Below are 14208 nucleotides of genomic sequence, written 5' to 3'. Positions count from 1 at the left end.
GAATGGGGCCAAAGGTAGCGTAACAATATTTTCTGTATGGAAGATACCACTAGGCGTTGAGATGCCAAGATTCGGATGGCACCGAGGTGATGTCTAGCAAGTTGCTGCACTGGTGTGGTCATCCTACAATGCTGAAACTCGGCGTGGGTCGCCCCATTAGCCTGTGAGATGGCGTCAGTAGCGGACCGATGTGCGAATAGGCCGAAGGCAGCACAACGCGCCAAGATCCGGATGTCACAGTGGTGGTTTCATAGTTGAGAGGCACTTCATCTGCAGTGGGGCGCCGAGATCCGGATGGCACCGAGGTGATGTCTAGCAAGTTGCTGTACTGGTGTGGTCATCCTACAATGCTGAAAGTCGGCGTGGGGCGCCCCATTAGCCTGTGAGATGGCGTCAGTAGCGGACTGATGTGCGAATGGGGCCAAAGGCAGCACAACGCGCCAAGATCCGGATGGCACCGAGGTGGTGTCCAGCAACTTGCCGCACTGGTGTGGCCATCCTACAATGCTGCGCCGAAAGTCGGCGTGGGGCGCCCCGTTGGCCTGTGAGTTCGCGTCAGTCAGTGGGGGCTGTTTGAGGATCTGACTGCATTGGAAAGCAATGTGATGCTGTGCGTCGCCCCCAAGATGGAGGTTCCTCGGCTGCAGTGGGGCGCCCCTTGGTGTTTCACTCGCTATGCAGCTGAGTTGCGTGCGCACTTGTGGCGAATAGGCCGAAGGCAGCACAACGCGCCGAGATCTGGATGGCACCGAGGTGGTGTCCAGCAATTTGCCGCACTGGTGTGGCCATCCTACAATGCTGCGCCGAAAGTCGGCGTGGGGTGCCCCGTTGGCCTGTGAGGTGGCGTCAGTAGCGGACCTATGTGTGAATAGGCCGGAACCAGCACAAGGCGCCAAGATCCGGATGGCACCGAGGTGGTGTCATAGTTGAGAGTTCTGAGCAGCGCTTGTAACACTGTCTGAAGCTTATTTGCACCTGCTGCAGCTTCACTATTGCCCTGGTGTGGCCTAAGATCGCCCATGACATAGGCGGCCACCTCCCGGGGTCCGGCGGAACTTTTTTCCTTTTCCTTTGTGCATCTTGTCCCACAATCCGTTTGACCTGAAGACACGACCAGGTCCCTGAATGTGTGCAGGGGGACGCTATTGATTGAATCAAAATGGCGGCTTCACACAAAGCTGACTCAAGCGTTGCTGCTGATGCTATACAGAGAAAAACTGGTTTTCAGTTTGTACATTCTTCAGGATTTTTCCATCCAAGGCTGGTTGAGAGTTTGTATAACAATGGCTTCAGATTTTCAACATACTACTCTTCAACATTCTTCCTAAATGTAACAATGTGAGACTCACTAGGAGAACGGTGTAGTGAGGGCCACAAACGGCTGTTTGTCTTTCCTTTCAAAATGCTGCCAACAATATTTTCGGAATGGAAGACAACACAAGGCGCTGAGATTCGGTTGGCACCGAGGTGGTGTCCAGCAAGTTGCCGCACTGGTGTGGCCATCCTACAATGCTGCGCCGAAAGTCGGCGTGGGGTGCCCGAAGGGGGGGGGGGAGGCGGCGCAAACGAGCCTCTCCCGCTTCTCCATGTGGAGGTAGTTCATCTGCAGTGGGGCGCCGAGATCCGGATGGCACCGAGGTGGTGTCTAGCAAGTTGCCGCACTGGTGTGGCCATCCTACAATGCTGCGCCGAAAGACGACGTGGGGTGCCCGAAGGAAGTGTCCTTATCCAGGGCATTATCGCTGTATCATGTCCTCCACTAAAATGGCCCTGGGACACCTTAGAACTCGGACGCTCGATTTTTTTTTCCTTTCCTGTACATGCAAAAAAAGGTAAATGCCCGGTACGTTACACGCTTCATCTGCCACGATGAACTCTCCAGAGGAACCGAAAAAAAATATAGTTGTGGTAACTATACCATGCATCGTCATATGGAGAGGTGGCACCAATTAATTATAGTGCTGCATAAAAGAGAGATTTGGAGGAGAACCCCTGACCTGCTAGTACATTCATCAAAGAAGTGGCACTGAGAGCTTCAGAGGCAAGGGAAACGGTCCCAAATTTTTAGAAGAACTTTGGAAAGATTAAAATGACATGTTTAGATTGTGGCAAATTAATTTCATGTGGACAGATGAGTGTTACTCTAATAAATACAGCATATGAACATCATCATAGTCGATGGTTGGTAGAGACATTTTGACTATATCCTGGACCTGCCCGTCCTCGCCCAAAATGGCGCCGGAATAAATGGGACTCGTAACTCCTTGTTGTGTACTGGTTGCAGAACCTTGAAATCACGAGATACGTATGCAGTTTTGAAGCACATGGCGGGCGGGGACGAGAATTGATTGAATATTTCGACATCCCTATTGATATTAAGTTCTGATGTGTTATTGATTACTGTACTGTTGAAAGTTCGAATTAACGTCACCCATGGTACTTGCCCGCAAATGTATATCTAGATAATTTTATTGTAACTGGCCCTGTCGTATTTTAATTATAAAATGTACGTCCACCGATTCCGTAACTGTTAGACACCTTAGTTCTTGCAACCTAATGGCCCGCCCGTTACGTTCCTCTACAGTGTAAATGTCTACTCATCACATACGATTACAGTTTGCTCCGTGGCCGGCCCACGTGGTTATAGGCTCGTATTTTATAATGAAATTTTCACAATAAAGGTTTTTAAAAGAAAACATGGTAGTAGTATATACATTGGTAAAGTTTGTAATAATAGTCACTGTTTTAGAATCATTAAAAGGCAAGTGAAATAAAGCAGACCAATTACATGAAGGGTAAAAGGTATAATACGAAGGAACGCAGTAAAGATAAATGGTCAAGGGCTGTTGTGTTTTCTATTCCTGCAACATAAAGTGATCGATAAGAATCTCATATTCAGGCGTATCGGCGACTAAGACAGCAGGTCGACCCTCTTTTGCTCAACGGCTCCATCATGGGACGAAGAAACGCTCTTTTTCTCGAAAAAAGAATATATTTTACTTGCAGGACAGTTGTAAAATTTCCGGGAAAGTACATTAGTCTGGAACATTATAACATATATTTAAGAAAAAATAATGTTCGGAAGTAATGAAAAGCGTAATTTTTAGGTCATATGACCAAGCCTTTCATCATTACAATAAGAAAAGTAAAATGAACCAATGAAAAGTTTTATTAACAAGTCACATGACTTGTTATGCTTACGTTACGCGCTGCGCGCCCCGGATGACTTCCGGATGCGCTAACGCGGCGCGTCATATGACGCATTACGCGACAACGCAGGTCCAGAATATAGTCAAAATGTCTCCACCAACCAGCGGTCGGAACACAACCCCTTTCAGCAGGCTAAATAGTTCTGTTAAATGACAACAGAAGGGACAGGCAACAAGAACCATCAGTCAAAGAGGGGAGGGCTAGTTCTTCTCTACCGGGTTACATTGGGGCGCTACCGGAACTGATCGAATTGGTAGTCTACAGTGTTTCTGGATGTTTCAGACTGAAGCTGGGGTTAGCATGAGAGCAGCATCATTTCGTAGCTCCGTCGTGGCCATTCCGCAACCAATCATGGCAGCCGCTCTTTATCGTTATTTTGGGCGGGGTGGGTGGCGGAGCCGAGCTGTTTTGCAGCCATCATTGTGTGGAGTTCAGTTCATCTCACTAGTTTTGTATTTGTCATGAGGGGTTGTTCCTAATGTTTCTATTTTAGCGAGGTCAAAAAGAGATCCCATTAGTGGCCTACTGATTTTGCTCGATTCCTTTTCTTTTTTTTACACGATTTTTCGTTATCTGCAAAGACTAAACAGAGTATTGCGACTCTGTGTTTGTTTGTAAATAGAGAATGAACCAAAGAGAACTAATTCTAAAACAGTAAATACTTGGATAACAATCAATCAAATGGAGAGAGAAGCAGGCACGACGGATTACAACGGGGGCAAAGGCCTGCGTTAACTACCTTTCACTATCTGCAAAGAGAGAGTACTCCTAATAGAAATGAGGGGGGGGGGGCACCATTCAAAGCAGATCAGTGTGCATAAACACGAAAATGTTTTCACTTACCACGTACTTGACATTCGACAGCTTATGATATTTGCTATTAAAAAACCATTGAAATTCACTGAAAAAACCATAGGTTATAGACCATATATAGTTAGGAATTAGCATTTACAAAACCTTGAAAATTCACTGAAAAAACCATAGGTTATAGACCATATATAGTTAGGAATTAGCATTTAAAAAACCTTATTTTACTCACACAAAACCATTGAAATTCCATATATAGTTAGTTGCACTAACTATATATTGCGCACCCGCAATCCACTGCTGATCATGTCACATATTACATCATTCATGACATGGTCAGTGACATCACTGATGACATCACTGATGACATCTCAAATGACATCACTGATGACATCACTGATGACATCTCATTTGACATCAATGACCACATCACTGATGATATTATTCATGTGACAATACAATGCATCTCTTCACATTTTAATATAACCTCTGTTTCACCCAGTGTTAAAAACAGAGTATAATTTTTGAAACCATTGACACACCAATACTAGTTACTACATACGTACTCACTGATTCCTACGTCTACACACACATTCACTCATTCACCCATACAATCATTCATACATACAATCACTCATGTTTACAACACAATCATATGCACTCATACACCTATACAGACACTCACACTCTGCCACTCATCCATGGAGTTACTCACACACCTAGTCAGTCCTGTAAAGAATCAATCACACTTCCATTTTCTACTCTATACAGTTAAACATAGAGCACCTTACGTTTTCAACCATATACTAACACATACTTACTCTCTTATACAATCATTGATACAAGTACACATTGATCTGTACAGAGTCACACACCTCCCATCCAGCCACACACACACTCAGTCTCCCATGCAAATACTTGGGCAATCAATCAATAACCCATATAGTTACTCATATAGCTACTGATCAACACATGCAGCAGTTTACAGAACAACAGACATAATGATGCACAAATTAAGACAGTTTAGTCACTAACCCATGCACTCAGTGAGACACATTTAATCACTCACTCATACATTCAGTCATGCACCTACTAAATCCTTCGTCCAGACACTTATACATCCACTCATTCTTCAATATGTAAGACATATTTTAACTTTACAGAAACATAGTCACTGGATGTTGTCATCAGTGATGTCATCAGTGATGTCATTTGAGATGTCATCAGTGATGTCATCAGTGATGTCACTGACCATGTCATGAATGATGTAATATGTGACATGATCAGCAGTGGATTGCGGGTGCGCAATATATAGTTAGTGCAACTAACTATATATGGAATTTCAATGGTTTTGTGTGAGTAAAATAAGGTTTTTTAAATGCTAATTCCTAACTATATATGGTCTATAACCTATGGTTTTTTCAGTGAATATATATATATATATAATATATATATATATATATATATATATATATATATAGAATATATATATATATATATATATATTCTATATATATATATGTATGTATATGTATATATATGTATATATATATATGGATAGATAGATTGGCCGAAATGCGTCATGACAGAAGATACTGCAATAAATCTATCTATCTATCTATCTATCTATCTATCTATCTATCTATCTATCTATCTATCTATCTATCTATCTATCTATCTATCTATCTATCTATCTATCTATCTATCTATCTATCTATCTATCTGTCTGTCTGTCTGTCTGTCTGTCTGTCTGTCTGTCTGTCTGTCTGTCTATCTATTTATATCAATAAATAGAAATACATAGTGGTCAGGTTGGTGTCTGATATTCGATTCAAACATTACAGATGCACAGCGTTCACACTGTTGCCTCTTATGCCTTTCTGCTCACACAGATACACAGGAGTGGCCCTGGTTTCGGAGATGCACATCAGTAAATGTACAAGACCCACACAGGGTGCAAAGAAAACTGATTCTTGGGTGGGTTCTGAGATAATAGAGTGCAACCTACACCTTCCCACTCTGCTATGCCATGCACTAACTAGTCGTGTTTCCAGTTATTGAACTTTATGTTGAGTTAATCCAAAAATGTCATAATTGCTTAATGCAGGAGAGTTGTGCTGGGAGGCAGATACTGCAAGAAGGCTCCTGATAACAGCAAAAACCACAGCCTCACCTTCCCTTTCAGGTTGGTGGCTTTTGGTGATCCTTGCATCACTCTCTAATTGAAAATTATTGTTAATAACATGATTCATCTAACAACAGAAACAGCTCTCTCTGGTCCGTAGCAGTGATTGGTCAGAGTGGAGGGTTACTTTACCATCTGATATAAACTCTGTCATGATCTTCACGTAGTCATCGCGGTCACTGCGGCTCTGCTCATGGTAAAAGCCCAGGGCATGGTTGAGCTCATGCTGGATGCTTCCTCTCGATAGGCAACCACCTCCTATTGATACAGCCTGGGGTCCGCCGGTTCTTCCTATGAAAGACCAGCAGCTGGGACAGAAATGGAGTAAAAGAGAGACAGTTCTGAGAACTCCTGAAACCTGAGAACATCTACCTCATTGAGAGAGCAGCCTAAGCAACGCAGAGTACTAGATACCCCTGAGACAGAAGGATTAAAGTCAGACCCACCACAACAGCTGTGCAATTCCTGATACCTTTTTTCTTGTGTCCCAGAAATCCCCTACCTTTCTGTTTTTTGGGAGGTTGTGGGGCCCCTTCTCCATCTTTCTTATGGCCGCCCTTTGGCACGCCCTGAGAAGAGGAGACCATCTCTCTTATCGTCTCAGATTCCCGTAACATTAAGAACATAGTTGTTCTTTGACTTCTCTCTTCACGTTCTAGCTTGAGGGTCCTGACTCTTTGTTTTGGGATGCAGAGTTTTTCCCGGGGTAGTAATCTACCTGTCTCACTATGTAAAGAATGCCAATGGCTGAGGTTCAAGGTATTTGTTTTAGGTTTGTGAATCTTATGGACAATAATGACTGATCATTGGAACATGTATGTCCAGTAAATGCTTCACAAACACTACTTGGACACCTTTAGGTAGGGTGATCCATGGCCAACTGCAAATATATTTTCATTTTTAGATGTCAGTTTCAAGGTTGAACCTGACATTCTTACACAGGGCACTCCACCCCCAACTCATACTTCTTCTTCTTCCTCTGCTGTCCATTATTTCAGAGACTGGAGGGAAATCAAAAGGTTTACCACTAGAGTAGCCTCATGGAAAGTGTAGCAGCCCCTCCTTACATCTGCACCTAAACACTGACCAAAACAATGCAGTGTGGCATGATGGCCTTTCAGACTCCTCTCAGAAGAGGGAAACTGACACCTCCACCTAAATGGCTCACTTCTTGAACTTGCAAAGATGCACTGGCAAAGACGGGCAGTGGACAGCCTATCCACTGCCTGGCCTAGTGAACAGAAGCTGGAGCTGCTCTGCAGCCCCCTGGTCACTTTGTGGATATGGATCCAAGTGGACCTGTGTGCTCCCTGCAGATGTTGGTGGAGCTCAGTGCTCCCACCTTCCTCTTGGATCTCAGCAATCAATCAATCAACCAGTCAAAGATATTTGTACAGCACACAGCTACATCGACTGAGGAATCCCAGTGCTCAAGTTAGGCTGTAGTATAGACTTGGCCAGCATAATCTAAGCTTGATTGAAGAGCCATGTTTTTAAATCTCTCCTGAATCCTTGTTCTGAATAGGACATGCCAGCAGGCGCTGCTGAAGTTCCTATCTGCCATGCTGCTTCTCACCTTGCCTTCATAGAATAGTATTTATGGAAAAACAACACTGCTTTCCTCTGCAAGTAACTACTTGAGCATAATTGTACCTACGTCTTTCAAGCTATGGATTTATTCTTTTTTCAACAATACTGACACAAATGTGCAGTAGTCGGTGTCGTTCTTTTTATAAGATTAATTGTGACTACCTTTTCTCTTTGATCTCTACACCAATAAACATTGTACTACACGAGTTATCCACATACCAACGCATGCAGAGACATGATGATAATTTCTGTTACAACCAGTTTGAATATGGTAAGCTGTCGTATCAGTGTCCACCACCTTACCTTTAACTCCAAAACAGTTCACTAAACTAGTTACGGGCCCACCAAAGCAAGCAGAGGAATGTTAACATTCTTTGAGGGATATTTATGGGGACTTTGCAGAACGAAGTACAGCAAGTCACCATGCTGCACTGCTCTACGTCAAAGTGAAAGGGCAGGAAGGCACCATATTTACCCAAAACGATGCATTCCAGTCCTTGTCCCCCTGCACTGGTGCTGTTTCAGCAGTCTAGCATGAATGCAGGCACCCTGCATCGTTGGGAGGATTGTTTTAGTGCAGGAAGAGGCATCTTTGTGCACAAAAATAATCCATAGAGGCATTTTCATCTTTCTATGTGTGCTGGAGAATGCAGCACACATAGATAAAGGAATAAACGAGGAGAAATAAAGTTATTTCTCCTCATTTTGCCTCACCTCGTGTGAGGTTTACACGGTCTTTTAAATCTGGGGAAGCATCAAATGCCATTGGTGTTGCGTGGCAACACACACCACTACGCCCATGGAATGCATCCTTAGCACAGAGTAAGACGTCGCAGCGACATGCGCTGCCTTGCCTTACTCCATAACTATGAGGCCATTCAAACCCATGCAAAGTGGAATTGAGTGGCTTCATAAATATGATTTGATGGTTTGCCCCTCCTGAACCTCACAAAAAGTGACTCTACGGTGGTGGGTGCAAGTGGCTCAAGGATATGCCCCACTGTGTGTACATGATATGCTGTGGTATCAATATCTACCACCTTAACTATCACTCCTAAACAGATCACCAACCTAGTTGTGGACACTGCATATATATCCTATGGACTTGTTTCTGTCTACACCAATTTCCAGATCTATGTTGATGATTATTCAGTGTAGCAATTCTTTCAAGGGCAGTGACAGGATACAGACATTAGTTATTTATGTGATAGTGGCATGGCAGTGACTTGGGATTTGTGGCATGAGAAAAGACACTGTGTGATGATAAGAGTTTCTAGTGAAGAGGATTGCTTGAGTAAATGTCCTGGATCACACACTTGTGCCTACAAGACCAGGGACCCACCAACACTAATGTGCTAATATTGGACCATCATTTTACAGAACATGTGGTGACCATGTTGAACTAAAGGACTGCGAGAGTTGGCTCCCCCAGGTGAGGCAGTGGCCACAAGATGATGATGCATTTATAGGTGTGACCCAGGAGCAGACCCTGTCTTTACCCATCTACAGGTGAAATCTGGAGGTAGTCGGTTTCCGTGCTGTGTCCTGGATCACACACTTGTGCCTACAAGACCAGGGACCCACCAACACTAATGTGCTAATATTGGACCATCATTTTACAGAACATGTGGTGACCATGTTGAACTAAAGGACTGCGAGAGTTGGCTCCCCCAGGTGAGGCAGTGGCCACAAGATGATGATGCATTTATAGGTGTGACCCAGGAGCAGACCCTGTCTTTACCCATCTCCAGGTGAAATCTGGAGGTAGTCGGTTTCCGTGCTTTGTTCCACAAAGCGGATGCAGGTCAGTGCTGTATACTCTGAGAAAGCGTCAGGGAAGTTTGCAGCATCACTATCACCTGTAGAAGAATAGAGAGTTTGTAAGAAGGGTGAAATGAGTTTGGATACACCAAGTAGTGTAACTACTTCTCCCAGATGCATTCTCCACCACCACAGCAGATACTCACTGTAACCGCTGAGCGTGTAGGGCACTTGAACCGTCCCATCGCTGGATTTGGGCCAAAAGCAGCTGTCGTCCTTACATATCATGGCACTGCGGCCAGGTTTCACAGCGATGTCTCCATCATGCAGGAGCTGGTTGCTTTCTGGAATTAGAGCAGATATATTCAGTGATGGAATCAAAGCTCTTATAGTTATATCTAGCAGAAGGTAAGACATGCAAGGAAAGTGGGAGGAAGGAAGCTGAAACCTTCTGGAGATCAAGTCATTAGCCCAGTAAAAAATGTACAATGAAAACAACACACTGCCTTCTAGTGTTAGTGCAGTAGATACAGTGTCATTGGAACCTGGTGCCTGAAGGGCCCACTATGCTGTAATTACTGCAATCTTTCACTACCAACCAGAGTAGGGAGCACATTTTCTTTGGTTACATTCGGACCCATGGCACGCTTGGTATATCACTAGTGCCTTTGTACGGGCTGGCACCTATTTTCCTCAACAGATTTTGATCCAGAGCAAGAGAAAGAGAAACTCAAAAAGGGGAAAGAAGCACGTAGAAAAAGACAGAGAAAACAGTGACAAGGGGGAAAGCAGTGAGGTTTGTCACTGCAAGAGTGAGGTAAAGAAATGGAGAGTATATGGAGATGGAAGAAAGGAATTAGGTGCAATCAAGACTATGTGGCATTGGTTTTTGGCACATTGAACTTTGAAGGCACTGAAAGTGGGCATCTGAGCAAATCTTTTGATCCAGGTAACTACTGTCCACAATACCTCGGCTCAAACCCCATTTCTCCCAGTTACCAAACAGCACACAGTGGAGTAGGCTTTGTATAAGGGTCAAATGACAACTCTGCGCTACTTGTATTTGAGTAGTAATTTCTCACATTAGACTAATACAATATCTGGAAAAGTGATCCAGGGTTCTTGGAGGAACCTCTGCAATTCAGACCATTCATCCAGGTAATCTAATCAGATCCCCAGATTCCACACCATAGATTTCTGAATTATACACAATGCTCATATGGCTCCACTCACAGCCGACAGGCATGGATAGCAGACATCTGTGAGGTGTTGAATGATACACAATGGAAATATTGTTGGTTGCAAACCAAGAAGGTCTCCCAGAATAATAGACGTAAACTGCTTCCATTTTTACTGATTTTTAAAGATAAAAACAGACAGAAAACATTTATTTTCTTGTCTGTATTTATTTTTAAATGTGGATACAAACGGAAATTGGGTTGCTTTTTGAGTGATTGTAAATACTGTCTGCCATGACTACCAGGCAAATAGCTTTGGGGATTGATACACAGGGCTATAAAAGAAAGGAATTTTAGTAAATAAGCTTTAAGAGCAGTAGATATGCACAAGGTTAATACTGAAATTTGCATATTTTCTTATAAGTTAATTGCTTTATCTTCTGCGGGTGTTTACAGCATTGAAACCTAATAGGTATTCAAGCACGAGTGTTAAATAAATCTGTAAATATACTAACTTCAGCTTCATTTTTCCACAAAACCCAAAATAAATGTTAATATATACAGATAAAATGAGCAAAAAATAAACATAGATAAATACAGATGGAAATGTCCAAAAAAGAAATACCATAAAACCTTGATCCCTAATCATGAATAATTTACACCTGATCCATCAGGGCCCCATACCTGGGTTTATCACCTTAGCCTGGTCCTATACTCATCACTTAGTTTAATGGTGTAGGATCACATGTACCATCTCACAGGAGTTGTAGCCCCTAAAAGATTCTACACTGGAAAAACTGGTTTACAGTTATTGCAGCATCACAGGCCAAATGCAGAATTGTAGTGAATTTCTATGGGTTACCATTCCCAAAGTAGACAATTGGATGAAAGATGCAGCCACATGGCAAAGACAGAATGGAGACATATGCTTCACTGCATCCTCTACCTCTCGACCCAGAGATGTATGTGACACACTCATAGCACATCTAGTGGAGGATGAGAGAGACACTCTGCTCACCCAGGAACGAGAAGCAGAGACAGGCAGTATCCCTAGACAAAAATAACAATCCAACCCACCAGACAATCATACAATCACGCAAGCACCAGACCCGTACCACAAGCCCTAATAATAGAGGGTAGAGGGGACCTGGCCTATAGTCAGAGCTACACCTCCAGCGGAATATTCACTTACAGGCCTAAATGATGTATGGGAGGGTCAAAATAGACTTGGGCTACAAATGTGATGTTATGTTAAATGATGACTGGTGGGAAAAGTCAGTTTGGTTTTTACTTTCTTTCTCTAAGGAGACAAGGGGCCATATTATATGTAATGCCACTAGGGTGCAAGGGCATGTGCACCCACAGTTTTCATCACCAGGGCACTATAATATTATATAAGGGACTGCATACATCTCTAATACCAATACAATTGGCTCACTTGGTGCGCCGGCACTATTTTCAGAAGGCGTTCCCTCTTTTGAATAGGGGCATTGCCCTATGTAAATGAGGAAAGCTCTTTGCCTCTGTGCCGGTGATGTATCCAACATGCCCTTAGGAGGCCAACTGTCTGTGCAGCCCTTGTAAGCAGACCTCTGGAGGGGGATAAGGGGTTCCATGGATCCCCCACACATCTACCTGCAGGAGTGTGTAGTTACTCACTGCACTCACCTCCAGGGGGAATCTGTAAAACCCCTTTTTAAAATGCAGGGGGGTTGCCGCCAGCACAAAGAAACACGGAGCAGCTTTGAAGCAGCCTCCCCATCTTTTACTGGATGTGCTACCCCCAGGGCAGCATGAGGTTTCCTCTGCCCTGGGGACAGCACATTCATTGTAATAGGGCACACAGTCCCTGTTTACATCTTACGCACCTGCTTAAAGGTGCAACATGGGGGCGTGGCTTGCACGCTGCTGAGACATGGTGGATCCCGCTTGAGCTCCGTAATGACGCGGGACCGTATCGCTGTCTGCAGACCTCACACGCTTGTTAACCTGTCTGTGACCGGCGTTTTGGTGATATGAAGATGCGGTGAGCAGCCTTGTTGCCTTTACGCTGCTCCCGCTGCTTGATTAAGGATTTTTTCTGTGGCGACGATTTTCCTCTCACTTAAATCGCGGGCGCCCGCCATTTTATTTCCAGCAGCGGCGCTTGCGTTTTCATCATGATGGCAGTTTGTTTATCTTCACATATAACTGCTAACTAACGGTGGAAAATGCATTTTGGGCTGCATTTCCTTTCAAACTTCAACCACATCTTCAGGTACTTTTATCCTCCTCAGCTCTGCTGACAGACTTTTTTCCTTTGCTTCACATGTTACTGCCAGCTTTTATCTATCTTGCAACCTCTGCAATTTTTTTATATATTTTTTAAGCAAGAGTAGTGTGGCATTATTATTCGACAGTGATTATTCAAGGTGAAACCCCACTACCACTGAAGTTTACTTGGAGGGCATCAGTTTAACATAATTTTTTCACTCAGTGTGCACACTTTTCCATATTAAATCGCTTGACAGGTTTCTTTCTCTCCCAGTGTTCATTGGTGGAGTCCACTGTCTGATTGTGGCATATTTTGTTTTCTCATAATTATCACGACCAGCCGACATTTTTGCTTGGGCAGACTGCGCCTTATCTCTCTTCATCCTCTTTTTTCCTGCAAGCTTTTTTGAACATAGACTATCCTTTATTATTCCTTTTTAGATATATATCTCCTTGTTTTGGATTGAGGAGTTCTTGAGTCATCTCGCCTGTGTTTACTCCATCCATGACAAACTCACTATTACTACGACTTATATATTTTCATCTGGCGCATTTGCATTATCACGATGTCTTAGTCTATTGAGGCACTTTATCAAGTTTTCTTCACCATTTTTGTGGTCCATAAGGTGTTTTCTGTTTCTACATTAGAATGGCTAATGATCCACACAGTGCTAGATCTTCCTCAACTGGTACAAAACCGAAGAGACACAAAAATGACCCACCTTCTCCTATACTCTCCTCGCAGAATCCTGTCTTGGACTCTATATTGGATGAAGTGCGAGGTTTGCAAATGAAAGATTAAAACAAATTGAGGAAAGATCGATGACCATGGAAGCAAAAGTATTGGATCTTGAACAACGAGTTAGCGACCTACAGGATGCCTCGTCAAAGATTCCTTCACTAGAACAAGAGATTCATAAATTAAAAATCCACACAGAGGACCTTGAAAATCATAATCGCAGAAATAATCTTCGCCTTTATGGTCTTCCGGAGAAAATTGAAGGGTCGAACATGGTATCTTTTTTGCAAAAATTCCTTCCAGAACTTCTTGTTCTCCAGGCATCTTCAACTCCTCTTAATATACAGAGAGCTCATCGCCTGGGTCGTCTCCATCCTACTGCTACTAAACCACGTGGGATCATAATGCTCTTTCTGGAATTCACAGAACTAATGCACGTCTTGAAAGCTGTTAGACTCAAACGACGTCTTACTTGGTCGGGTCAC

General features: G+C 43.4%; 1 protein-coding gene across 1 annotated transcript in view; it reads right to left on the bottom strand.

The window, feature by feature from the left end:
• Positions 1–14208, bottom strand: part of LOC144826361 (astacin-like metalloendopeptidase) — a 174190-nt gene that overhangs the window by 146665 nt on the left and 13317 nt on the right. Inside the window, exons 4-6 of the mRNA XM_078684689.1 lie at positions 9760–9897; positions 9534–9651; positions 6335–6510 (exon numbers count right to left, since the gene is read on the bottom strand). Of these exons, the coding sequence (XP_078540815.1) occupies positions 6335–6510; positions 9534–9651; positions 9760–9897 (432 nt within the window). The remainder of the gene's footprint in view (positions 1–6334; positions 6511–9533; positions 9652–9759; positions 9898–14208) is intronic.

The sequence above is a fragment of the Lissotriton helveticus genome, chromosome 3_2, assembly GCF_964261635.1.
Source record: "Lissotriton helveticus chromosome 3_2, aLisHel1.1, whole genome shotgun sequence".
Taxonomy (NCBI): Eukaryota; Metazoa; Chordata; class Amphibia; order Caudata; family Salamandridae; genus Lissotriton; species Lissotriton helveticus.
This window is presented reverse-complemented; position numbering and strand designations above follow the sequence as displayed.